At 52.7% G+C, this 25,068-nt stretch overlaps 2 protein-coding genes across 5 annotated transcripts; one reads left to right on the top strand and one right to left on the bottom strand.

Moving 5' to 3' along the window:
• Nucleotides 1-4,313: 4,313 nt before the first annotated feature.
• On the top strand, nt 4,314-17,915 carry STAT6 (signal transducer and activator of transcription 6). Of its 2 annotated transcripts, none has more exons than XM_011375623.2 (23): nt 4,314-4,546; nt 4,660-4,976; nt 7,647-7,783; nt 8,192-8,330; nt 8,639-8,722; nt 9,110-9,248; nt 9,376-9,428; nt 9,636-9,784; nt 10,370-10,501; nt 10,627-10,815; nt 11,127-11,214; nt 11,344-11,466; nt 12,025-12,117; nt 12,457-12,663; nt 13,893-13,987; nt 14,084-14,220; nt 14,553-14,699; nt 14,917-14,980; nt 15,083-15,190; nt 15,382-15,474; nt 16,233-16,283; nt 16,375-16,506; nt 16,589-17,915. In XM_011375623.2, exons 3-23 carry the CDS (start codon nt 7,668-7,670, stop codon nt 16,776-16,778), a joined length of 2,529 nt encoding a protein of 842 aa, XP_011373925.1. In that variant the 5' UTR covers nt 4,314-4,546; nt 4,660-4,976; nt 7,647-7,667; the 3' UTR covers nt 16,779-17,915. The 2 variants fall into 2 exon arrangements, with proteins under 2 accessions (XP_011373925.1, XP_011373926.1); XM_011375624.2 differs by having other exon boundaries at nt 4,315-4,546; nt 16,378-16,506; nt 16,589-16,778.
• NAB2 (NGFI-A binding protein 2) lies at nt 17,855-24,089 on the bottom strand. Of its 3 annotated transcripts, none has more exons than XM_011375625.1 (7): nt 23,644-24,089; nt 21,329-22,202; nt 20,772-20,905; nt 20,374-20,425; nt 20,147-20,279; nt 19,736-19,933; nt 17,855-18,748 (listed from the first exon to the last, which is right to left on the bottom strand). In XM_011375625.1, exons 1-7 carry the CDS (start codon nt 23,724-23,726, stop codon nt 18,639-18,641), a joined length of 1,584 nt encoding a protein of 527 aa, XP_011373927.1. In that variant the 5' UTR covers nt 23,727-24,089; the 3' UTR covers nt 17,855-18,638. The 3 variants fall into 3 exon arrangements, with proteins under 3 accessions (XP_011373927.1, XP_023376490.1, XP_011373928.1); XM_023520722.1 differs by having other exon boundaries at nt 19,736-19,948; nt 23,644-23,901; XM_011375626.2 differs by lacking the exon at nt 19,736-19,933.
• Between the last annotated feature and the right edge of the window lie 979 nt (nt 24,090-25,068).

A 25,068-nucleotide genomic window follows, 5' to 3' on the forward strand; every position in this document is an offset into this window, starting at 1 on the left:
TGCTAGATCCTCTTCCTGGTTTAACTCTTCTCGGTTCTTTGCCTAAATAATTCATATTTTTCCTTCAAGATTCTGTTCAGGCATTACTTCCTCCAGGAAGGCCTCCCTGATTTCCCCTATCCTCTATCTAGTTTAGGTCCACCTTCTATATGCTCCCATGGCACCCTGTGCTTCACTGGAATCACAGCCCTGAGTATCCTGTGGTATCATTGTTAACTACTTGGATTTCCCCTCTGGGCTTTAAGAACCTGAGAACAGGCACCCAACAAATTTTTGTTGAATTAACTGGACATAGATTCTGAGAGGATTGGTTTTGTTTGCTTGCTATTGGTTTGATTTTCCTTTTTTAAGGGCGGGAAGGATTTAAACATGTTTATATGCAGAGGGTGAAGAGCTGTAATAGAGAATGAGAGGTTGGAGAGTTGGAGGATCTAGGGGCAATGAATGGAACAGTGCCTGGAGAAGCAGAAGGGAAGAACCCTGAGCACAGGTGCAAAAATATATCTTGGGCAAGGACACAGAAACCGTCTCCTTTGGGCCTGAGCCGGGGTGTAGGTGCTGATGAATATGTCTGTTGGTAGGGAGCAGGAAACTGGGGAGTTTCCAACTGAGGGCCTCTGTTTCCTCTAATCTAAGTTGTGAGTTGATATCAAGGTGAATGGAAATCTGGGGACAATGTCAAAGAGCTGGCTCCCCACACTTCTGTTACCTTTTTCTTCTATCCCTTAATCCTCCACAAATCCCAGCCTGCTGCCCGGTGCTCCTGAATATAGCATTTACTCATCTTGTCTGTGAAATGTACTGAGCTCCTGCCATCAATCCATCACTAAGTTTAGTCCTTACATGAGAGTGTATGTAAAACATTTAGCCTTGAGCCAGGTGCATAGTAAACACTCAGTAGATGGTAGTCCTACTATTTACTAGCAAGAATGAATGTTGTCTTTTCTAGCTACACAGCAGTGTTTACAGAATGATATGTGTCCCCACCCTCCAAGATCTTATGTTCTTGTCAGACAAGAAGAATGTATCCATAAAATAATTTAAAATAAATGCAAAGTGTTTTGTGATGGTTACTAACATCCAAATGATGCTTTTAAAAAAATCACAACCTGCACTAAAAAGTATCTTTCACATCAAGACCTAGAACTCAGAAACATATATAAAACTGAAACAACCTTCATTAGACACTACTTATCCTTTATTTTATGTGTGTATTCTGGTATTTTCTACGCTATTCTACTTTGTTTTAAAAAAGTGATGGTCTTATTCATGGTGGCCCGGACATGGAAGTGACAGAAGTGTCCTACAATAAATGATTAGATAAAAAAAAGCTGTGGTACATATATACAATGGAATATTACTTTGCCATAAGAAGAGATGAAATACTGCCATTTGCAACAACACGGATGGACCTCGAGATCATCATGCTAAGTGAAATAAGCCAGACAGAAAAAGTTGAAAATCACATAATATCACTTATATGTGGGATATAAACCTAAAAGCAACAGATGAACAGGACAAACAAATGGAAACTCATGGACATGGACAATAGACTACTGGTTACCAGAGGGGTAGGGGGAAGTGGGGAGGGAGGAGGTGATGAAGTGAAAGGGGTCCAACCAATATGTGGTGACAGAAAGAAATCTAACTATGGGAGGTGAACACACAATGTAAATATATATATGCCTTACTGTTAAAATGCACAGCTAAAACTTATTGGATTTCATTAACCAATGTCACCATAAAAATAAATAAATTACACACAATGTAAATATATATATATGCCTTACTGTTAAAATGTACAGCTGAAACTGATTTTGTCAACCAATGTCCCATAAAATACATACATACATACATACATACATACATACATACATACATACATACATTTAAAATAAATAAATTAATTAAGTAAGTAAAAGTGATGGTCAAGGTTCACTGTTATGGGTTGAACTATGTCTCTTGAATATTCATATAATTAATATGTTGAATTCCCATGTCCCTTGAAAATTCATATTCATATGAGGTACTCCCGGTACCTCAGGCTGTGACCTTATTTGGAGATAGGGTCTTTTTACACGCAATCAAATTAAAATGAGGTCATTAGGGTGGGCCCTAATCCAATCTGACTGGCGTCTTTAGAAAAAAAGGGAAATTTGGAGACAAGACTCTCACATAGGGAGAACACCACGTGAACATGAAGACAGCCATCTAGAAGCCAAGGAGGCAGGCCTGGAACGGATTCTCTCCCATAGCCCTTAGAAGGGGCCAACTCAGCTAACACCTTGATCTTGGACTTCTAGCCTCTAGTACTGTGAGACAATAAATTTCTGTTGTTTAAGCCACCCAGCTTGTGGTGCTCTGTTATGTCAACCCTAGAAACTAATACACTCACCAGATTGATTTTATGATTCAGTTGGGTTGCAACCTGCAGTTCAAGACCCCAAAGTTCTTTTTTCCTATGCTTTTTCTCATACAATCATATTAGCCACTTAGTGGGATGGTAAAACCCAGAGGAGGGTGAGGCAAGTAAGATACTCATTCTCAAGGTCGTGCAAGTGGAGGTGTCATTACTGTAAGTCTAACCAACTATGCAATTGCACAGTCTGAGGATGAGTGCCTCCTTAAATTTTGTACCTTAAACACCTCACCCTAGCCTAGGCCCCCCATTTGAGGAGTCGACACAGAGTGGAGTCAAACTTAAGTTAGATTTGCCTCTGAATTCTGAGTTCTTTCTATTATGTCACGGTGTCCCCACTAGTGCTTTTAGTTAGAGAGGATGATAATAAATATTGTTTTTTCACCAATATTTGCTCTTCATCTTCCTACCTCCCCAAAGGAGGCAAAGTTAGAGACTGAATTCACTCCTCTTCTCCTCTTACTAAAGTTCAGGAGAACTTGGACCTTCTGAGACCCTTAGATGATGAAGCCTGAAATCAGCCACTGTCTATGGATGTCTGCAGGCAAAGTGATGCACATACGAAATGTGTGTTCTGTGAGTGCCTATGTGCACATAGAGCAATCCTAGGACAGATTTCTCCGTGGCTCTGATCTCCCTCCTCTTCACTTCACTTCCTTCCAGAGACAATAAACACATAAACACACATACCTCCAATAGGCTCTGTCTTTGTGGAGCTAATATTATCCCCAAACCCAGGGCCCCCTATGTAGGATGGAGGCCCTCCTGCCTTCCTCATGTCTAGTTTATTCTGGGCCATAAAAATAGTGCCAAGCATTTACTATTGCCAGACACTGTTCTAAGTTTTCACATGTATTCTCACATTATCACACTCTCACAGCTTTATGAGTTAAGGCTATTATTTGTTCCATTTTACAGATGACAGAACTGAAGCACAAAGAGTAAATTGCCCAGATTTATGCAGTTAACAGTGTTGGCAGGATTTGAACCCTAGCAGCCTGTCTCTAGAGTCCTAGTTCTTAACTAGTACCCCGTTGCCTGACTTGTGCACTATTGGACACACATGTGCCTCGCATGGGATGGGACCTGAAGGGGCTGGGTTCTGGGAATCAGTTCAGGCACCAGGGGGCAGCATAGGCCTAGCTTTGCCCCTCAGCCCAGCCCTGTTTGGGGAAAGAGGAGGAGAGTAGAAACTTCTTCCCACCTTCCAAGTTCCCCCAGAGCTCACCCTTTCTGAACACTATGTCTCTCAGGTTTGGGAATGTAAAGCCCTCTCGGGGTCCCTTGGCCTCCTCCAGCTCCTGCTCCAGAAAAAGTTGCAGATACCATCCACTAGTTATGACTCAGAAGCTGAGCAGCCTTGTGTATGTGAGTGTTGTGTCTCCTTGTGGCTGAGTGCTGACACGTCTATGAGCCTGCGTATGTGTAAGCGTGTGTGTGTGTGTGTGTGTGTGTGTGTGTGTGCGTGCGCGCGCGCTTGCGCACACATGTGGTCTTGTGGCCAGGGAAGTTGTGCATGTATGTTTGTTTCTGGGTGTGTCTCAGTGTTTACTCCAGAAACAGGAACTTCACCAGATTCATATTCCAACTTGTCGTTTGGGAATCTGCAGGCAGCAGCTCCAGCTTGTTGCCCACTCAGGTCAGGGTCTGAGGAGTAGCACCCTGTGAGGAGGGGGCAGAGATTGTCAGTCCGAGACACCCTTGGAGTCTTCCAGAATTCGAAGCTTGCTCCCCCTTCAGTGGTCATGTGACTACCAAGGCTTTTCCCAGACAAGAAAGGGGGGGGGAGGAAGCTGGCGGGGGTGGGGGGGGGGGGGGGGGGGGGGGGGGGGGGGGGGGGGGGGGGGGGGGGGGGGGGGGGGGGGGGGCGGGGGGGGGGGGGGGGACGGCCCTAGGCTTTCCAGACGGCGGCAGAGCTTCCTGGCTGCTTTTCAGGGTCCTCCACTGGAAGGAGTGCAGAGCTCAGAGGGATTTGCTTTTCCAGAGGCCCTGGGAGAGCCCAGTACCTTGTGAACCCAAACCCCTGGGCCCCTGCATGAGTATGGATGAGGCAGTTTGGGGCCGCATGTCTCTGTTTGATATTAGGTCACTTTCTGGAGGAATGTTTATTGCTTTTGAGGAAACGGGGTAAGTGGGGATCAGCCTCTCCTACAGCCCAGCCCCAGGACACTGAGCCCCAGTCCTGGCTCCCCCAACCAGGCACACAAGCTCACCCCACTTTCTTCCTCTTCCTCCTCCAGCCTACTTTCTCTTCTCTGTGTCGTCAGAGCTCCAGGGAGGAACCTGGGTAGACGGAGAAGCCGGAAACAGCGGGCTGGGGCAGCCACTGCTTACACTGAGGAGGAAGGACAGGAGAGGATTGTGTGTGTGTGTGTGTGTGTGTGTGCGCGTGCGTGTGTGTGTGTGTGTGTGTGTGTGTGTCTTTTTTTTTTTGGTGGTGGTGGTGGAGGGCGGGTGCTATCAGGGCCAGCCCTGAACTCGCTGGACAGAGCTACAGACCCATGGGGCCTCGCAGTGCCCGCTGAGAGAGGGAGAAGACAGCAGAGGGGTTGCCAAGGTGAGGGGATGGCTCCGAGGATGGGAGGGTGGGCGGCCTCTGACCATCAGTGTGGGTGGGGGGCTGGGTTCTCAGGATCCTTCCCTGGGCGGAGTGGATGGTCCCCAAGAAATTGTTTCAGCTAGTGTTGGTAGCTGGTGGTACTAGGTTTTGGCAGTTTCGAATCTCAGAGGAATCTGAGATGAGTTCAGGCCCAGCACTCCCACGTCCCCCTCATGGGTCACTTTCTCCACACCCTCGTCCCCGCACTTCCAGGGACCAGTAAAGGCAGAGAAAGGAGGGCAAGGTGGTGTCCTTGGGCCTGCTGGGTGTTTGTGTTGGGGAGGGGAGGGAAGTGGCTGCCCCTCCCTAGAAGGTTGATGCCAGAGGGCAGTGGGTCCCTGACAAACATCTATCTCGTTCCCCCATCCAGGTTCCTGTTCAGGAACTGGGGGGGTGAGCGAGCCCCAGATATAGACCTCATGGTGCCCCAGAGGAGGGGGAATTTCCCCCCTCAAAAGTACTCCATGCTTGGCTGCTGTAGACGCCGAGATTTCCCGGCGGCGCGGTGTTAACCCTCCTCGTGCTGAACTGGCTCCACCTCCTCGCACCCTCTCCCCGCCCCCACCGCCATATACACACATTGGGCAACTCAGAGAAGCTCTTTTGACTTTTGATCCTGTGGTCCCACGGTCAGAGGACTCGAGAATGTAGGGGTTGAGGAGATAAGGTTTAGGTCACGAAGATGGTGATGAGAAGCCCGGACGTCGGGCTTTTCTTCCCGGTTGGGAAGGGAACACTGGCCCCACCCCCTTACTCTGTAGCTCCTCCGTTCCTTCCAGTCTTTAGGGGGTTTTAAGCCAAGGGTGCCCACGTCCTGGAAGGCCAATCCACCGAGCCTTGTTATTGGGTAGAGGTTGGGGAAAGTGTGGTCTCCTGACGTCTGGGGTTGAAACGGGGGAGGAGTTTTGAAGCCAGGGCCCGGCCAGGAGGCTGGTCACTCAACATGGGCATATAGAGGAAAGTGGGGCTGCCTATGGATTAAGGATCGGCTCAGGCCTCCAAAGGGTAGGGGTAGAGGGTCAGAGGTCTGAGCACCAAGAGAAACAGGAGTGTAAGAGAGGAGATAGGAATGGAGTCCCTCCCTTGAATTTGAAACACAGACCAAAAGGTGCCCCATTCCAAAGTGGGGTAGAGAAAGGCCTATTGGAAGACCCTGAACAGGAGCAGGGAGGATTCTGCTTTGGAGAGAAAAGGGTTGGGGGTGGGGACTGGGGCTGCAGGAAGGGGCAAGAAGACAAGAAGATTCTACTTTGGGGAGGAGAGGGAAGGATTGGAATTGGGGGAGAAGGTCTTGAAACAGGAGTCTCTAGAGAAAAGACTTCTCTGGTCTGCATCCTTTTGGGAGTCTTGGGAGAAGGGTGAGGCTAAAATCGCAACAAGAGGATTTGGGGTTACTAGGTTGAGGGAGACCCAGGGAGTTTCCAACCCCTTCCTCTCCCTCATCACTGGGAGAGGAACATTATGAGAAACATGAACCGAGAGACCCCTGGGAAACCACTGACTTATCCCCCACACCCTGCAGCCCACCCAGAAATGGGAACGCATTCTTCTCCCATCTCCATTTTTTCTCTCCCTCTTTTTTCTGTCTTTGGCCTTCTAGCCAAGCTTCTAGCTTCCTCTCCCCATCTTCTAGGCTCTTTGCCCTAAGTTAATTAACTCCACTTTTTTTCCATGCTCTCTCACTTTCTTGCTGAGTTCTCTCTACTTTCCCCTTCGCTCTATCTCCCCTTCTTCAGCTCTCCTCCCTCAGCCACGTTCCTCTTAGGATGATGAGATTTGGATCTGGAAGGGATCCTAACCGCACAACGTGTTAGTTAATCCCCACTCAAATTCAAATCCTGATTCAAATCCTAATTTCCGAACTCCTTTGCTGAGTGGCTCTGGCAAGTTAGAGGACCCCCTTGAATCAGTTTCTTGATCTACGAAAGGGGATAATTATATATTTTAAAAATTGTTGCGAGGCTCCGATGAGATAATGTGCTTAGTGGAATGCCTCGTACATAGTAAGTGCTTAATAAATGGTAGCTATTATTGCTCTACCATCCTCTTCATCATTTAGCTGGCTAGTTTTCAAATTATCTCACGGAGACTTGGAATTTTAAGGGACACCTCTGGGGTCAGGAGGTGGGGAGAGGTGAGTCGAAGCAGTAGACTTCCAGGCCACTTGTATACCTTTTATATAATTGGGATTCCACAGATTAAAACTAAAAATGTCTACTGCTTTAAAAAGTTTGGAAAGTTTGCACATACCCAAGCCTCATATTTTACAGAGGAGAAGATTGAGTCCTGCAGAGAAGAGGTTCCTTGCCCACAGAACCAGGGCTAGGTCTAGAGCTGCAACCCAAGTCCTCTGCCTTCTCTCAGAGAGCTTTTCCTGTTGCCTGATCTCCCCTGTCTCCCCACCCCTATGGCTGTCGCTCAGCTCTTCCCACCCATAATCCCTGTGATTACCACTGAAAGGATCACCTTGTCTCAGACACTGACCAAAGGTGTCCCTGGTTTGATGTGGTCTGGCTGTGAATGGTGGGATGGTCTCTGGGAGGACTGTCTATAGGAGGTCCCTGGCTGCCCCAGATCATAGGCCGCCTTTCTTGGGCACATCTTAGAGTAGCCGTTCCTTTCTTCCAGGTGCCCTCCAAACCCCAGATCATGTCTCTTTGGGGCCTGGTCTCCCAGATGCCCCCAGAAAAACTGCAGCGGCTCTATGTGGACTTTCCCCATCACCTGCGGCACCTCCTGGGTGAATGGCTGGAGAACCAGCCCTGGTGAGTCCTGGCTGCCCCACGCTGATCCCCCAGGTCCTCCCCAACACTTTCCTTTTCATTAAATTTTTCTGCTCCATTTTGGGTCTTGGGATCCATTATTCTATGCAAGGTGGCATAGATTTAGCAGGGAGTCTGTGTGGAATCAATCAAGACTATGGATGTTGACACATGGAGTCCCCCATCATGCCCTTAGGAGGCTGAACCAAAGAGTAGGGAGGTCAGGGCTGGGGCAAGGGCCCTTCGCATCACAGCTGGGAGACTGTGGAACAAGGGGCATGATGAGGGCTGCAGAGAGTCTGGATGGAGAATAGGAGGGAAGGAGCTGCTGAGCTGTTTGCTGTGAGGTGGAGGGTCAGCAGAGCTCAGGAAGCACTGACTCAAGGCCACTTCATTCTGATCTTCCCACAGGGAGTTCCTGGTCGGCTCAGATGCCTTCTGCTCCAACATGGCCAGCACCTTACTTTCTGCCACTGTCCAGCACCTTCAGGCCTCTGCCAGAAAGCAGGGCGAGGGGAGTGCCATCTTGCAGCACATCAGCACCCTGGAGGTGGGGGCAGGAGAGGAGGGGACAAGGCTGGAGTGGGGTTGGAGTGGAGCTGGGGTGAACGTTGGGTGCTGGAAGGAAATTGGTTGGATGTTTGAAGCAAACTGGTGTTCCCATGGTTAGCTGTTAGCTAGCATGCAAATTAGATTTTAAAAGCATGCAAATGCATGAAAACTTCTGGAGTTTATAGTTGTGTTTCAGCGCATGTGTAAATTGGAGCATGGGGTGGGGGCATTGAAGCGGGGAGACTGGGGGAGGCTGACATGTGTAAGAGCCAGGCTAACCCTGTCCACCACCCTTCATTTCTATAGAGCATATATCAGAGGGACCCTCTGAAGCTGGTGGCCACTTTCAGACAAATACTTCAAGGGGAGAAAAAAACTGTTATGGAGCAGGTATTGTGATACCCCATCTCCCATTTCAACTTAACTCCTTGGAACTTGAGCCATGAGAAACTAGAAGGAATTTGAACTTTAGAAAAGGCGAAGTGTTCTAGGCCCAAGATGAACAAAGGAGGTTCTAGAGTCAGAGTGAACCCCAAGCCAAGCTCAGGGAAGCTTCAAATGAAGGACCCACGGTAGCGAGTCCTGGGGAGGAGAACAGAAAGAGCTGATTCTGCCAGGAGAGAGATCTTATCTCTGGAAGATTCCGAAAAGTTAGGAAGAACAGTCAGAGGGGAAGTCCAGGGAAGTGACATGGCAGCAGGCACCCCTTTTAGGGAGCAGAGGCTTAGTGGAGAGGAATGGGCAGAGTATTACTTGGTGTATGTCCCTCCTGTGCAGTTCCGCCACCTGCCAATGTCCTTCCACTGGAAGCAGGAGGAACTCAAGTTTAACACAGCCCTGCAGAGTCTGCAGCACCGAGTGGGGGAAATCTGCGTTCTCCGAGAAGCCATGAAGCAAGGGGCTGAGGCTGGCCAAGGTGGGAACCTGGGCCTGGAGCCCTAAGGGGGTTCTGGGGAGTGTGTGGGAGTGATCTTCTTTTGGACCACAACCTTGACTGAATTTCAAGTCTATCTGCACTCCTGATTTCTGCCCCTACCCCTCAGTGTCTCTGCACAGCTTGATGGAAACTCCTGCCAATGAGACTGGGCCAAGTGAGGTGAGTAATGGACTGAGAGGTGAGGATTGAGCTCAAAGTATGATCTTTGAGAGATCTCAAATCTGTGGAGGGATGGAGATTAGACCTCAGAGAGACAGACTGAGGTGGGGTAAGGGAATGCCAGAGAGGTGAGAAAGACAGCCCTATCCTCAGGAGCTCGGTGAGGAGGCAGTGTGTGGTCTTGGCTTAGGCCTTCCCTGCCCGTAGGCCCTGGCCACGTTGCTGCAGGAGACTGTCGGGGAGCTGGAGGCTGTCCAGGCCCTGGTGCTGAAGAGGATCCAGATTTGGAAACGGCAGCAGCAGCTGGCAGGGAATGGTGCACCCTTTGATGAGAGCATGATCCCACTACAGGAGAGGTTGGGGCAGGGCTGACGGGGAAGGGAGTGGCCTCAGGGTGGGCACCTGCTATCTCTGTTTAAGGAACCACAGGTGTGAGAAAGGAAAAACCAGGCAACAGGGCGTGGAGTGGGCCGAGACTCAGAGGAGCCAGTCCCAGCAAATCTGTGTACACTGTTCAGGTTGCCTCCTGCATAAGTACGCCCACCCAAGGGGGCAAAAGAGGGACTTCCTCTAACCAACACTTTTTGTTTCAAGTCCCGTGCCCAGAAGAATGGGAAGCCTTTTTCTATTTGGCCTATTGGGCAGGGCACCTTTCAATTTGTGCAAAAGTACCATACACGCTGGCAGCTGACCTAGGTATCAGAGCCCTGGGGAGAGAGGCAGCTGGGTTCCACAGGGGGTCCAGGCACTGAGAACCTCTCACCCAGAGGCAAGGGGGATCCCAGAACTCCTTTAGCCCAGGTGCCTTGCAGCCACACCCACTGCCCATCCCACCCCTCCACATCCACTATCCTGCTTTCTTCTTGGATTTAGGGGCAGGGCATCTGGGCTGGAGTAGGTAGCCTGAATCCTGTGCCCCCTGACCACTGTCTTGCCCCCAGATGTGAGAGCCTGGTGGACATTTATTCCCAGCTACAGCAGGAGGTGGGGGCAGCTGGTGGGGAGCTTGAGCCTAAGACCCATGCAGCGCTGCTTAACCGGCTGGATGAAGTCCTGCGAACTCTTGTCAGCAGGTATGTTCTGTGAGCCCCTAGCCTAGCCTAGAACAGATCCCAAGGAAAGAAAAGGGTAAGATCTGTGGAGAGGGCACCAGGAGGGACCCAGCTGCTAACTTCCCTTTTGTCCTCACTCCTCCCAGCTCTTTCCTGGTGGAGAAGCAGCCGCCCCAGGTTCTAAAAACTCAGACCAAGTTCCAGGCCGGGGTTCGATTTCTGCTGGGCCTACGGTTCCTGGGGTCCCCAGCCAAGTTTCCGCTGGTCAGGGCTGACATGGTGACCGAGAAGCAGGCGAGGGAGCTGAGCATGCCCCAGGGACCCGGGACTGGAGCGTAAGCCTGGGTTGGAGAAGGCCTGTTGGGGTGGAGGAGGCCAGAGGAGCCTGGGGGACTGGCACCTCCGAGAGCCGTGTGATGGAGAGGGAGGGCAATGGGATGAATGATCGAGGCAGAGGAAGGGGAGAGACCCATCAGTGCTGGAGTGGAATGGGGGCATCATGATTTGGACAAGATGGGATGCCTCCCGTAAGAACCTTGGTGGGGAGATGAAGATTTGGAGCCAGAAGTCCACACCATTCACCCATGGACTCAAGTTCTTCCCCACACGTGGTCAAGCCTGCTCACTCTCTGATCTCCCCTGGCAGAGAAAGCACTGGGGAAATCACCAACAACACTGTGCCCCTAGAGAACAGTGTTTCTGGGAACTGCTGCTCTGCCCTGTTCAAGAACCTGGTGAGGACTTCAGGGAGCAGTAGGCAGGGAGGGAGTAGGGGTCCTCAGACCATGGGATTCTCCTTGGAGAGGGTGTCAGGAACCCAGGAGTCTGTCCTTACTCCTGCTGTCCCTCACTCCACCCTGCAGCTTCTGAAGAAAATCAAGCGGTGTGAGCGGAAGGGCACTGAATCTGTCACCGAGGAGAAGTGTGCTGTGCTCTTCTCCACCAGCTTCACACTTGGCTCCAACAAACTCCCCATCCAGCTCCAGGTGAGCCAGGTCCCCAGCCCTGCCCAGTCTGGGGTCCCAGGTCCCCTCCATGCCACACACTGGGGCCCTGGATCCTAACTCTTTCTTCGTGACTGCCCCATACCCTGTGTGTCTGGGACTTATACATACTGGGGCCAGGGTGAGCAGAGAGGAAAAGGAACACAGAGTGCGTAGGCCAGGGAATAACAGTGTAGTAGCAACAAGCACCTTTTTATAGACCAGGGCACTGTTTTAAGGGACACACTCACACACAGTTCTTACAGTAACCAGGAGGGTATTATTACTAGCCTCATTTTATAGATGAGGCCATTGAGACACAGAGATTGAGTAATTTACCCAGGTCACATGGCTACTAAGTGTCGAAGCTGGCTTTTGAAACCTGGAGTTCTGGCTCCATAGCACTGACTCAACCACTTCTCTACAGTAAGGCCCTAATTGAGCTTCAGAAAGCGTTTGATAACATACCATGAGCTTTTTGTTGTGTGAGTCCAACAGCTTCCCCCTCAGAACCAGTCCCTTGCCCCAGTAACAACCACCCCCTCTCTTGTCCCCCTTTAGGCCCTATCTCTGCCCCTGGTGGTCATCGTCCATGGCAACCAAGATAACAATGCCAAAGCCACCATCTTGTGGGACAATGCCTTCTCTGAGATGGTGAGGAGAGACCTGGAATGGCAGGGACAAGAGCAGGGTGGGCTCTAACATGGGGTGTGGGGTACAGGCTGATTGGTTGGCAGGCATGTTCAGATGAGAGTCATCTTAACTTCTCCTCATGGACTTGCTTTCGTACTTGTGAACTCTTTTCATACCAGTCTTAACTATCATGTCCTAGCACCCTAAAGTACTTTTGGAAAAGCACCATCTTTGTGAGCAAGTTCAAGGGGACAGTGCTTGGGAGGGACAGCCTCGGGGAGGTGGGAAGAATGAAGGCCCCTGCCGAGGAAGAATGGGGGTGATAGCCTAAGGCACCTTCTCATTCCTCTTTTATCCTAGGACCGTGTCCCCTTTGTGGTGGCTGAGCGGGTGCCCTGGGAGAAGATGTGTGAAACTCTGAACCTCAAGTTTATGGCTGAAGTGGGGACCAACCGGGGACTACTCCCAGAGCACTTTCTCTTCTTAGCCCAGAAGATCTTCAATGACAACAGCCTCAGCATAGAGGCCTTCCAACACCGTTCTGTGTCCTGGTCACAGTTCAACAAGGTGATTCCCCTGCCCTGTGGGCCTCCCATTCCCAAGCTCTTCATCCCTGGGACACTCAGAGCCTCCCCAACCTCTGCCCAGGGACTGACTGCTGGGCTCTTCACCATGCCCCATCATGTCCATCAGGAAGGCCTCTGTTAGGGAAGGCCCAGGCAGGAAAATCTCTCAGCTTGGGGGTCAGCCCAGAGGATGTGTTCTCAGGCATCCCTCAGGTTTTGGTCTGGGGGCCCTCTGTCCTCCTGCTTTACTAGTAAGTTGTATGACTCATTCAGATTGTGTGTAAACACAGCTCTGATGGAAAATGACTTTGACTAATTAGGAAAATAGTTCCTAATGCAAAAACTGAATGAAATCCCACAGGGACATATACCAGTAATACCAATAAACATGTGTTGACAGCTTACTATATGCCAGGCGCTATGCTTAGCTAGCACTTTATATAAGTAATCTCATTTAATCTTCCCAACCTCCCTTCGAGGTGGGTGCATTAGTATCCCCATTTTACAGATGAGGAACCTAATGTTCAGAGGGGTTACTTTGTCCAAGGCCTCCCAGCAAGTGAGTGGCATGGCTAGGATGGAATCCCATATTTCTGACTCTTGCTCTTAGCTACTATATTTTACTCCTTTCAAAATAATAAAATGGCTCAGAACTGGGTCTATTACAAGAACAGGGAAAAAGAAAATCTGGGTGTCTTGGTTGACCACCAGCTGGGTAAATATAGTCATGTACTGTTCTCTTAGAAAAAAGGAAGAAAGAAAAGCCCACATGACCAGAGGATGTGTTAGCAAACAGCACACTTACATGTGGCAGCTGCCTTCTCTGGACTCCACCTCCATCAGGCCCCATTAGGGATGGGTGGAGCACAGTGGTTATGAGGGGTCCCAGCCCAAACCATCTAGGCTAAATCCCAGCTCTGCCTCTCACCAGCTGTGTGGACCTGGGCAAGTTGTTTGACCTTTCTAATCTTCCATTTCTTTATCTCATAAATGGATGGGATAGTTTTAGAAACTATCTTCATAGCCTTGTAAAGATCAGATAAATTAATTTGTGGAAAGGGCTTAGAATAATGTCTGGCACACGGTAAATGTGAGTGTTGTCATTGATGGGGTCTCAGATCTAGTGTGGTCTCTTAACCCTGTAACTCTGTCATGTGGGCACTCACAGTTCAGTGCCTGCCCTAACCAAGATCCAACTCTGGCCCTTTCATGCTCCCTCTCCCCCCACAGGAGATCCTGCTGGGTCGTGGCTTCACGTTTTGGCAGTGGTTTGATGGTGTCCTGGACCTCACCAAACGCTGTCTAAAAAGCTACTGGTCAGATCGGTGAGTCTCTGTCCCAGGTGGCCTGAGCAGCTACACCTCCAGCTCCCTCTCCACCTCCAATGCCTCCAACCCCATCCTCTCCTTCACCCTGGTTAGGCTGATCATTGGCTTCATCAGTAAACAATACGTCACCAGCCTTCTTCTCAACGAGCCTGATGGAACCTTCCTCCTTCGCTTCAGTGATTCAGAGATTGGAGGCATCACCATTGCCCATGTCATCCGGGGCCAGGATGGTGAGGTCACCCCTGCCAGTCCTCTGTTTCTGTGCCTACACCCCCTGGAGTTTCTCCTGGCAAGGAAATGTTCTGGTTTCCTTGATGCCGACCCTGGTCTTCAGAAAGTTCTTCCTTAGGTCCAACTTCATTTCTTCCTTCTGTGGTCTAAAATTCTACCTTCTCACTGTAAGCTCTGTGGGGATGGACATTGGTGGGTCTCTTCCCCCAATACCCCCACCTGAAGTCCTCTCCCGCTTGCCTTGGTAGATTGAGAATGAGTTCTGTGTCAGGGCTGGGGAATGGGAAGAAAATCTGGAGAGAGAGAACTCAGGGTCTCGTTCCTATCATAGGCTCCCCACAGATAGAGAACATCCAGCCATTCTCCGCCAAAGACCTGTCCATTCGCTCACTGGGAGACCGGATTCGGGACCTTGCTCAGCTCAAAAATCTCTACCCCAAGAAACCTAAGGATGAGGCTTTCCGGAGCCACTACAAGCGTGAGCTGGAGCTGGCGGTTCTGACTGCTTCCTGACTTCCACCTCCTCCCTGCTCCCAGCTGCCCCCTCCTTGCCCACTGTGTGTCATCCTTGACTTCTCTCTCCATTTTTGCAGACCCACTTCTCCTACTCGCCCATTAGCCATGCCTTCCTCTCCTACCTCCCCTCCTTCCTAACTCTCAAGCACTTCACAGTTCTCCTTTCCTCCCCACAACAGATGAACAAATAGGTAAGGATGGCAGGGGTTACGTCCCAGCTACAATCAAGATGACTGTGGAAAGGTATGGTGGTGGGGATGATGGGTGGGGCCTGGTACTTACTTGCAGGAAGGGGTGGCAGCATCAACGCTTGATCAGTCACACGTGCCTCCTTCTCTCCTCTAGGGACCAGCCACTTCCCACCCCAGAGCCCCAAATGCCTACCATGGTACCCACTTATGATCTTGGAATGGCCCCTGACTCCATGACCATGCAGCTTGGACCAGACATGGTGTAAGGAGCTTGAGAGATGGAAATGGGAATGGTCTGTGCAGGCGGGCTTTCAGCATGGGCAGCTGGAGGAGCTGGCACTGGGGGCTGAAGGGAAATTTCGTTTCCATGAAAGGGATTCCCCATTCTGAAGCAGGAGTTAGGGGTATCCAAGAGAAGGCCTGGCATCAGGGGGTCCTGCTTTCTTTCCCCAGGCCCCAGGTGTATCCACAACATTCTCACTCCATCCCCTCATATCCAGCCCTCCCACGAGAAGAATCGGTCAATGTGTTGCCAGCCTTCCAGGAGTAAGTGAAAAACCTCTTGGGGATGGGATGGGCATTCGCATTTGTTAGGAGAGGCTCTTCTTTGAGAGAGGGGCAACAAAAAGGTTTCTCTCTTTTGTCCACTCCATTAAGACCCAGACTTCCCTGGGTTCGAATTCCAGCTCCACTGCTTACTGACTTTGGACAAGTTACTTAACTCTGGCGCCTCAACTATAATACGGAAAAAACAAAAACAAAAAGCCACCTTCCTCATAGGATTATTGTAAAGGATAAATGAGTTAGTATGTGTAAAGCTGAACTTAGTACCTGGCTCATAGCAATAGCTATGTAAGGATTAAGATGAGGAACCTAATGTTCAGAGGGGTTAGTTTGTCCAAGGCCTCCCAGCAAGTGAGTGGCATGGCTGGGATGGAACCCCTTATTTAGTATTCTCTCTCCTGCTCCTGGAATCCAAGGTCACTTATCTACTGACTTTATTTTTGTTTCGGCCTTGAAGTGGTCGAGGCGTGACATCTCCCCTACCAGGAGTTAAGGTGGAGGATTTAGAACCACCAAAGTAACACAAAAAATTAGCTAATCCAGCCTTTTCCACCCCATCCTCTCCAAGTCCTCAACTCACACTTTACAGATGGGAAGACTAAGCTCACATGGCTTGCCCAAGGCTATGTAGTTGGGAAAAGAAACCAGAAATTGTTTCCTTACTCAAGTGTTCTTGATTTTGCAATACCTTGCTCTCACCCAGCCTTCCTTTCTGACTGTGTTCTCCTTCCTGCTTCCAGACCTCACCTGCAGATGCCCTTGAGCCTGCCCTTTGACCAGCCTCACCCCCAGTGAGTGACAGTCTCCATCCTGATCCAATGCACCCCATTGATTCCTAGCCTCACCCCACCCCCAACATCTTATTCACTTTTCTGGTCCCAGCAGGACCCTGCTGCCGTGCCAGCCTCAGGAGCATGCCATGTCCAGCCCTGAGCCCCTGCTCTGCCAAGATGTGACCATGGCGGAAGAGAGCTGCCTGAGCCAGCCAGTGAGAGGATTCCCTCAGAGCACTTGGTGAGTGGCGGCCTGGGGGTGGTGGCTGAGTGGGGTCTAGAAGAGTGGGTGTCATGCCTTTCTTTCTCCTTCCTCCTCGCAGGGTTGGTGAAGATATGTTCCCACCCTTGCTGCCTCCCACTGAACAAGACATCACCAAGCTTCTCCTGGAGGGGCAAGGGGAATCAGGGGGAGGATCCTTGGGAGCCCAGCCCCTCCTGCAGCCCTCTCCCTATGGGCAGTCGGGGATCTCAATGTCCCACCTGGACCTAAGGGCCAACCCTAGTTGGTGATCCTAGCTGGAGAGGGAGCTCAGAGAGAGAGTTCTTCTACCCCTGTGGACCTGCTCTGGATACCTGCCTATGCTCCTGTCAAACAACAGATGGGAGGGTGTCTTCCTTTCCCCACCACTCCCTGGTCAGGAGAAAAAGACTGCCCAGAAAAGGCTCAGTGGATAGAGCCTATCCACGCCTTCCCTCCTATCACACACCCGTCCCCTCCCTTAGCTGAAAAAGAAATTCAAGTTCTAAAGTGAGACACGCCCCAGCATGCCTGCACATGCAGCACATACACACAGCTCTACTTGGGAGATGGGGCTGAGCAGGAAGGGGGCTGGGCAAAAACACAGGTTAAGTAGGGCATGGAGGGCTGCTCCTTCCACCCCCAGCCAGGACCCGGAATGCACATGCAGAAACACACAGATACATGCAGACACTTGCACTAGGGCCTAGGGATGGGGGGATGGCCTTGGGGGGAATAAAGTAGTTCAGGAGATCCTGGGTGGGAGAAGAGGGGCCTGTATAATTTGGTTACCGATGTGGGTTTTGCCCAGATTAAAAAAAACAAATCCCAAACAGCTCCAGATTCCTGTCAGAGGCTTTCGGTTGTGTATGAGATGGTTCAGAAATACACGGGCCAAGTTTCTCGGTGTATAGCTGCGTGAAAGGGTGTGTACCTGAGACATGTTAACATATAGATGTCACATACATTAGTCATTCTTGCCATATAGAACATCATCTACCTGATTTTGCCTACGTAACAACATAAGTTTTGAAGTGTGAGACACTGCACAAAAGACACGGACAAACATGCTGGTCTAATGCATGCTAACCCAGATGTACTCAGCTTTGAGTATGAGTGTGCTCAGGTTGGTCCATGTGCCTATAACATCTGCATATGGCTGTAGCTTTGGTGCGTCAACACTGCCAATCCCACCAAAGACGGGTGTGAGTGGGGGGCAGACCCAGGTGTGTGGTTCTCTCCATGTATTACGGGCCCTCCCCTGCTGCTTCCTATTTCCCCAGCCACAGCCAGTTTTCCTACACTCCTCCATCCTATGCCACCCTTTCTCCCTCTTGGGGGTCATAGATCCTAAGCCATAAAATAAATTTTATTCCAAAATAACAAAATAAATAATCTACTGTACACAATCTGAAAAGAAAGACGCTCTAACTGCTCGAACAGGTGCTGCGGTCTAGCCCCCAGCTGAGGGAGATACTGAAGGAGACACTGAGTCCAACCCAGGTCTCCTATGGGGACCAACGAAGGGGACCCCATATCCACCACCCCTCCCTCCACCGAGAGGGCAGTGCAGGAGGAAAAGAACTGCTGAGGACTTAGGGGAAAGATGGGGATGGGTGGGTAAACTGCAGCACTCGTTAAATTAAAGAAACAAACTAGAAGCACAAAAATGGGGGAAAAGAGGAGATGAGGAACAGGTCCAGTGTTCCCAGGTCCCCAGTTCTGGGGAGAAACGCTTCCATTTTCAGCTGCTGGACCTTCCCAGGGAAGTCTCTCTTTCCCCCATGTCCAAACTGAATCCAACTTCTCACACTACTGGTTCAAACTAGAGAGAATGGGAGTGTGTTGTATGAGGAGGGAGGGGAGAATCCCAGATGCTCTGGAGGCAGTCCTTGCCCCGCGCTCTGGGCAAGGGTGAAGGGCAGCACGCACTCTCCTTGCGTCCTCTCGCCAGGCCCTTGCTCGTTATTGCTTAAAAGCCCCATAGTCCTGCGCCCATGGAGCAGGTGGGGAGGCAGGAGAAGGGCAGCGGAACCATCCAGGGTTGTGACTAGATGCCAGGGATCGAGATTATAGGGATCTGTGGGAGCCAGAAGTCCGGGGACCTGGGTCTGAAGACACCAGTCCACCCCTCACTGCCGACTGGCCTCAGCCTCCACTTTCACACTGCTCCTGCGACCTTCCACCAGAGCTGGATGGGTTCCTGGGGCAGGGCATCTGTCCAGCAGCCCTTCCTCGAACTCTGTAGGAAGAAGTGGTAGGTTAGGGGGGCGTGATGCTGCAGAGAGAGGTGGTTGAGAACAGAGGCAGGGGTAGAAAAGGCAGCAAAGATGAGCTTGATTTACTGCGTTACTGACTCTTGCCCACTGTGTGTATTTGGAGGGGGTTCCATATCCAAGTGTATGCACCCCCTCCTCTTTCTGGCTGTGCGTAGCTAGCTCTCTATCTCTGTATGTGTCTCTCTTTCTCTGTCTCTCCCGCCTCCGCTCTGCTGGAATTTCTGGTTCTGTCAGGAGCTGTGGGGGCGACTTGGCTCTGACCTCTCCCCCTCCCCCCTTTCCAGGCTTTGCCACCCCCACTCGTCTCTGGCCCCCTCCCAGGCCCCACCCACCAAACCATGCCCCCCAAGTTTCTTAGAAGCCAAGTCAGGGGGAACACAGGAAGCCAGCCTCCCAGCTCCTCCCCCAAGAGCCCCCTTGCAGTCCCCGCCCCCACTTCTCACCCACGCACAGTTTAAAAATACCAAGCCAAGGTTGGTGGCTTTGTCTGCTGCGTCACTCTCAGCCCAGCCGCTGCCTAGCCCTCTGCTGGCCTACTCCCCCTTTCCTCATCCATACACAAAGCATCCCCCTTTGGGCTCCTCCACTTCCAGGCTAGGCAGCCCCACCGCAACTCTGCCTGCTCTACTCTCCTGCATTAGTAGAAGTTCTCGTCAAGCTTCCCTCCCTGGTGACCCTCCTCCTGCTCTCTCCTTCATCCTGTCTTCTCTGTCTTCCTACTCACCCCAGCTCTCCCTTCACGGATTTGTTAAGGTCAGACCCTTCCCTGTAGGAACAGTCCTGCAAGGTCCTCCTCTTCTCAACCCAAGTCCTGGTTAGCAGGGTCCCCACCATTCTACTGCCCTGCTGACTACAACCCTCTTCCTCTCACTTGGCCTCAATACACCAAAATTGCTACATAGGGCCTGGGTAGTGGGTGTGCTTAGGGACAGCACTGCTGGCTGCCTCACCTGCAAGAGGCGGCTTTGCAGGCACACAGGGGCTGAGGCGGCCCACGCGGTCTCGGTCATGGGAGACGAGGCGGGCTAGCCGCAGCCCCTCATCCATCAGTGTCTGCTGCAGGATATGGCGGCTCCACAGCCCATGGGCTGGCAATGCCAGAGGCAGGTCAGCAGGGGGCGGCGTCAGCCTTGGGCATGACCCCACAGCTGTGGGCATGGGCACTGGTCAGGTAAGGGACTACAGTCAACAGAACCCCCACCCTCAACCACACAGCCATACCCATAGGTCCAGGCCTTTTTACTCCCAACCAGCCAGGTCTCCCAACCCTGTTCCAGGCAGTTTGCCTCCTGGCTCCCTCCTCCCATGCCTTCCAACCACTCCACCCCCGAAAAGAGGGAAGTGTTTTGATGTACACTCACCCTGCAAATGTCCGTCTAGACTCTCGCCGGACAGGCTGGCGCTGTCTTCCTCCAGGCTGGGGCGGTATGGGGGTGCATAGGACTCAGGGCCTGGAGGAGGCTGCTGGATTTCAGAGTGACTTTGTTCTCCAACCTGTAAATATCCCAAATGGGGAAATGACGACCTAGCAAGAGAAGGGACTGGGGAAGGCTGCCCTAACCTCCTACATGCACCCTGGAAAACCCACCTCCTGTTTCAGCTTCTTCAGTGGGGGGCCTCCCAATTCTTCAGGGTGGAGCCTGCAAAGATAGAGAAAAATGAGGAGGATGAGGCTGAGGAAGAACATATTATAGAGAGGGCACATAATCTGGTATGCATTATTTCAAGACCCTAGAAAGAAGCTGGCTGAGCAGGAGTCAAGCACTATTATTGGCGGGGGGGTGGGGGAAGGGGGTGGTGGTGTCAGAGAGCATCTGAGATGGATGGGAGAAGGAACCAGACCCCCAGAAAAGTGAATTTCACCAAAGGCAGGACATGCAAGTGGGTGGGAAGCAGGCCTGGAGGCACCGGAACTGGAGATTAGCACGTGACCCAGCTCCTCGGCAGGATTCTAATCTAGGAAGAACCTGGAGAAGAAAATCTCACCTGGATCCCTTCAATGAGGACAAGTAGGTGCTCTCTCGGGCTACTTGTCGTGACAAGGAGAAGAGCTCTACCCTTCGCAGTAAGAGCGTGTTGTCCCTCATGCAGAACTGGGCAGCAGCCTCATTGATGGTCAGCTGTGCAAAGGACCACCAGAGCAGTCAGTATTCTAACTCCCCACTGCCTTGCCCAGACCTCCTCCTAACTTTTCACCATCAGACAAATGAGGCCCACCCATCAGATGGCTGTTTGGGTTTTGACACTACGTAGGAGCTTTCTGAGGGAGGAAGACAGAAGTCAGCACCCACAGCTTCCTAGGAATGCCTGAGGGCTCCTCCACTCCTGTGGAGTCCTGAGCAGCATGGAGCTGGATAGGTGGGCTCTCTGCTACCTCCTCAGTTGAAGAGGGAAGCACTGTAGTAGTTAGGTTTGGGGTGAAGGGATCAGGCTGGGGTTCTGGTCAAGGAGTAATGAAACAGACTTGGGGAGTGTGAAGACTCACAGGTGAGTAGGTTGAGGCCTGGGAGCCAAGAGCAATCCTGGGAGGGTAGGGTCCTCACCTCATGCAGGCTGAGCTGCTTGCCCTCCCGCCGCTTAGAGTCAAAGCGGCCATAGATGATGCTGTATTTGCGGATCTCCTCCTCCTTCTGGCTGTCATTATCATCCATCTCAAAGATGTGCCCAACACTCCGTGCCAGCTTCTTGTTCAGCTTCAGCAGGGACGTAACCTCCCCAGCATCCCCTCTCGGGAAGCTCCTGAAGATCCTTTCCACACTCTCCACCACCATTCGTACCATTTCTGGCTCCAGTCTCTCTGGACTACCCCCAGCCCCAGTTGCTGTCAAACTCCCAGCCCCATTCCCCTCAGGGACTCCACCCCCTGCAGGTGGGGAGAAGGGGGGTGAGCCAGCCTCCTCTTCTCCTCCTGCCCCAACATCAGACTCTGGAGTGCTCCGACCTGGCCAAATTCGGGCGTCCCCTGCCCCAGGTCCCCCAGGCAGTGGTGACAGTTTCTCTCCAAGTTCAAGGGGGCTCTTGGGGCTAAAACTGCGAGCACTGCCTGCCTTTTCCCCTGGGCTGCCATGCCCATTGCTCATGCTCCCTTTCCGGGTGCCCGCAGTCTCAGAGATCTTGAAGAGTGGAATGCTGGAGACGGGCACGGCAGGCACTGGCTGGCTGAAGAGCCCTGGATTGGTGGCCCACTCTCTCAGTGCCTTCTGTAGGCGTCGGACATGGAGGGGCTTGGTGGCCATGCCCACGAGTGCCATGATCTCCAAGAACTCCTCCTCACCCGCCTCGCACAGCTGCTGCACATCATCCCCTCCCTGCTGGATGAAGGTCTCGTAGTAGGAAAGGAGGTTGGCGCGCTGCAGGACTCGGTACAGCTGCAGCTCCCCCAATGTCCGAGGCAGTGCCATGGCTCGGGTAGTAGGCCTGAGAAGGAGGCGCACCAGAGAAAGAGGAGGGCAATCAGTGCAAGTCTGCCTGCTGGCTACCAACCCACACTCAATTGTCTTCTTCCTACCTGCTTTTCTTCTTTTTCTTTTGAATGCTCTCTGCTTAGTGCCCAGGCAGACTATGAAAATCAGGCACTGCTCAGAGGCACAAATATGCCAGTGCCATCCCAGACTGGACAGAAGTACCCAAAGCCAGCCCAGTATCTGCGTAAGTAGCTCTTAGCCTCATACTCAGCTTTCATCTTTCTGGCATGAGACAAGGAGACCTTGAGCACTGAGACTAGCCAGCACATCCCAGATGGCTAGACCTCTCTATCCTCCAAAACAAGGGCCTTATTTTATTTTCCATTCTAAACATCAGCAGACTCGCCATTACTCAGGGTGATATCTCACACAGAGGTAAATGTAGAGCCCCCGTTCTTCCCATAGTAGACATCTGGGGCCACTGCTGGCCAGCTTCGCTTTCTGGTGGCGTCCTCCCCGTGTGGCTGAGAGGGAGGGGTGTGGCCCCTTCCCTGCTTTTTCCCCACTCTGCGAGCCTGGTGGACCCCTGTTCTGCTAAGCTACCCGCAGCTTTTCCCAGGGATTAGGCATTCTTAGTACACTCTTCCTCTTCGTCCCAGGACTTGCCCTCCCCTCCAGTGCCCCCAGTTGGCTCCTCTCCCAGCAGTGACCTTCCCCACCTACTAGGTAGGTAGGCCGGTACCTTCATCTCAGTGGGGAGGGGAGGAGTGCCTCAATTATTCTGCTCTGGGCCTGTTCTGCCCACACACACTCCTACCGTGGTAGCGTCTGTGGGCGAAAACTGCCGGGGGGGGGCTCCCGCCTACCTCTCCCTCATTTTCCACCCACATCTCAAGTGGAGTCGGGGAGCGGCTCAAAGCCTCTTGAAGGAGGGGCTGCACGCCGAAACTCCCCTCCCTATGTTGTAAATAAAGGCACAGAAATGGGAAGAAAAGCCTAAGGCAATCCCCTGCTTCTCTACAGACTCGCTGATGCTCTCTTGGCTGAAAGGCGCCGGCTTCTCCCGGATCCCGGTCCCCGTGCGCTCCGTGCCAACGACAGACTGAGCCAGCCGAGCGGCCCTCCCCCCGGCACTGTTGCCAGCTAGAGCTCCAGGGCTTCCCCTGGCGCTTGGGGGCCCCCACATTCTTTGAGAGGGCTCACATGCTAGGTCATGCCCGCAGAGTAAACGGAAGATAGAGAATCAGGTAGTATTCTTTTACATCCCGGTTCATCAGATCCCTGCCAGCTCCCAGGGCCCCGTAATTTGAACTCACTCCGTTTTCCATCAGTCTCCACCCCCCACCCCCGTACCGCTTCCCCTCGTCCTCTCGGCGACCTCCGCCCTCCGGACCCCTTTCCCGAGTCCAGCTCCACCCATCTCCACTCCCCACCGATTCCTTTTGCCCACTAACTTGGGTTTGGACTGCGGGGTCCGGCGGCCGCAGTCCCCTCCGCCCGGCGGCTGGTCGGCTGTGGGGGAGGGCGCTCTGTGCATGGACGGCCTCAGACCACCGGGGCTGCCCCTCTCCGTGCCCGGCGTGCGGCGCCTGGTGCGCGCTGCGCTCTTCCCGGCGTGCGAGGCCGTGTCCGCCGCTGTCCGGGCTCCGTCCCTCCCTCCACGTCTCCTCTCTCAGAGCCTCCGCGACTCTGTCTGTGCCTCTGCCCCCCCACTCCCCGGCTGCGCTTGCCGCCTCTCCGCGCCTCCACCCCCACAGGACGCACGGGGAGCGGGGCCCCGCGCGGCGCTGGCTGCGGGGCGGGAGGAGGGCGTGGGCAGAGTCGGGGGCGGGGGCCGGGGGCGGGGGGCGGGCGCCCGGGCCTCTCCGTCGGCCGTGGAGACGCCGCGGCGGAGAGACAGAAAGGCGGAGACTGGAGGAGGGGGATGTGTGGAGCAAGAGGTGGGGGCGGGGACTTGGAGTCGGGGCGCCGAAGTGGGGACTGGGTTGACCGAGGCCGGGCTGGGGAAAGCGGGCTTGGGGACCCAGCGGGAGGAGCGAGGTTGCTCCGAGCTGCCCACGCCGGATGCACAGCCGGCCTTCTCCGCGCCCACGTGCCCACGTGAGAGCCCAGCCGGCGACATTCCTCCGCCTCCCCCCTCAGTCCCCCTGCCATCCCTACCCGTCGGAGCGGAGTTTCACAACCACGCATAGGTACACGAAGACATGGAGAAGCGCATGGACGTGCATACGCGCCTAAACAACTACGCGGATGCCCGCTGCCCACACTCAGGCCTCGGGGTGGTGGACGTGTGAATGTTAGGAGTGAGCCGAGAAAAGTTGGAGGAGTCTTGGGGTGTGCGGCTCCTGTCGTGCGTGCCTCTAACTCCCATAGAGTGCATTTATGGCGGTTCTGTGAGCGTGGGGCTCTGCAGGAATCTCTTAGTTATCCCAGTGCTCTTCTCCAGCTCCAAAAGGAGTAATTTGAAGAGGCCGCTTTCGGAAACCCAGGCCTCCTCCATCCGTGCTTACAGTCCAAGCTGAAGTTTAGGGAACAAGAATGGGCGGGTTATGCTAGAAGCTGCCACTTATACGCGCGTTGATTAGACGCGTCAGGTTTTCTTAACGCATAGGTCAGGCAGGGGTGGGAGGGGCACCCCGCCTTCGTCTACTCGTCGCACCCTATTTGCTGAGGATGGGAACCTGCTCCTGGGGAATTGTGTGTGGCAAAGCCGGGATATGAAGGATACCCCTTTTGGGGACGTCTCTTAGGTTATTTCGCCGGGGAGTGTAATGGAAGATGGGCAGGAGGCCGGGAGCATGTAACACGGCTATCGACAGAAGAGTTGGTAGAAGGAGCTCCTTCAAGAAGCCTAGCCACACCTTCGCAACCCTCCACCC

This window comes from Pteropus vampyrus, unplaced genomic scaffold (assembly GCF_000151845.1).
Source record: "Pteropus vampyrus isolate Shadow unplaced genomic scaffold, Pvam_2.0 Scaffold276, whole genome shotgun sequence".
Classification (NCBI taxonomy): Eukaryota; Metazoa; Chordata; class Mammalia; order Chiroptera; family Pteropodidae; genus Pteropus; species Pteropus vampyrus.

What these genes read in the sequence shown, in the direction of transcription:
- STAT6 (XM_011375623.2), top strand. Translation starts at nt 7,668, where the DNA reads ATGTCTCTTTGGGGCCTGGTCTCCCAGATGCCCCCAGAAAAACTGCAG. An exon ending in AGCACATCAGCACCCTGGAG is followed by an intron (nt 8,331 to 8,638) that starts GTGGGGGCAGGA and finishes TCATTTCTATAG; the next exon opens with AGCATATATCAGAGGGACCC. An exon ending in CAGCTTGGACCAGACATGGT is followed by an intron (nt 15,191 to 15,381) that starts GTAAGGAGCTTG and finishes TTCTTTCCCCAG; the next exon opens with GCCCCAGGTGTATCCACAAC.
- NAB2 (XM_023520722.1), bottom strand. Translation starts at nt 23,726, where the DNA reads ATGCACAGAGCGCCCTCCCCCACAGCCGACCAGCCGCCGGGCGGAGGG. An exon ending in TCCTCATTGAAGGGATCCAG is followed by an intron (nt 20,426 to 20,771) that starts GTGAGATTTTCT and finishes CTATCTTTGCAG; the next exon opens with GCTCCACCCTGAAGAATTGG. An exon ending in TGAAGAAGCTGAAACAGGAG is followed by an intron (nt 20,280 to 20,373) that starts GTGGGTTTTCCA and finishes GGATATTTACAG; the next exon opens with GTTGGAGAACAAAGTCACTC.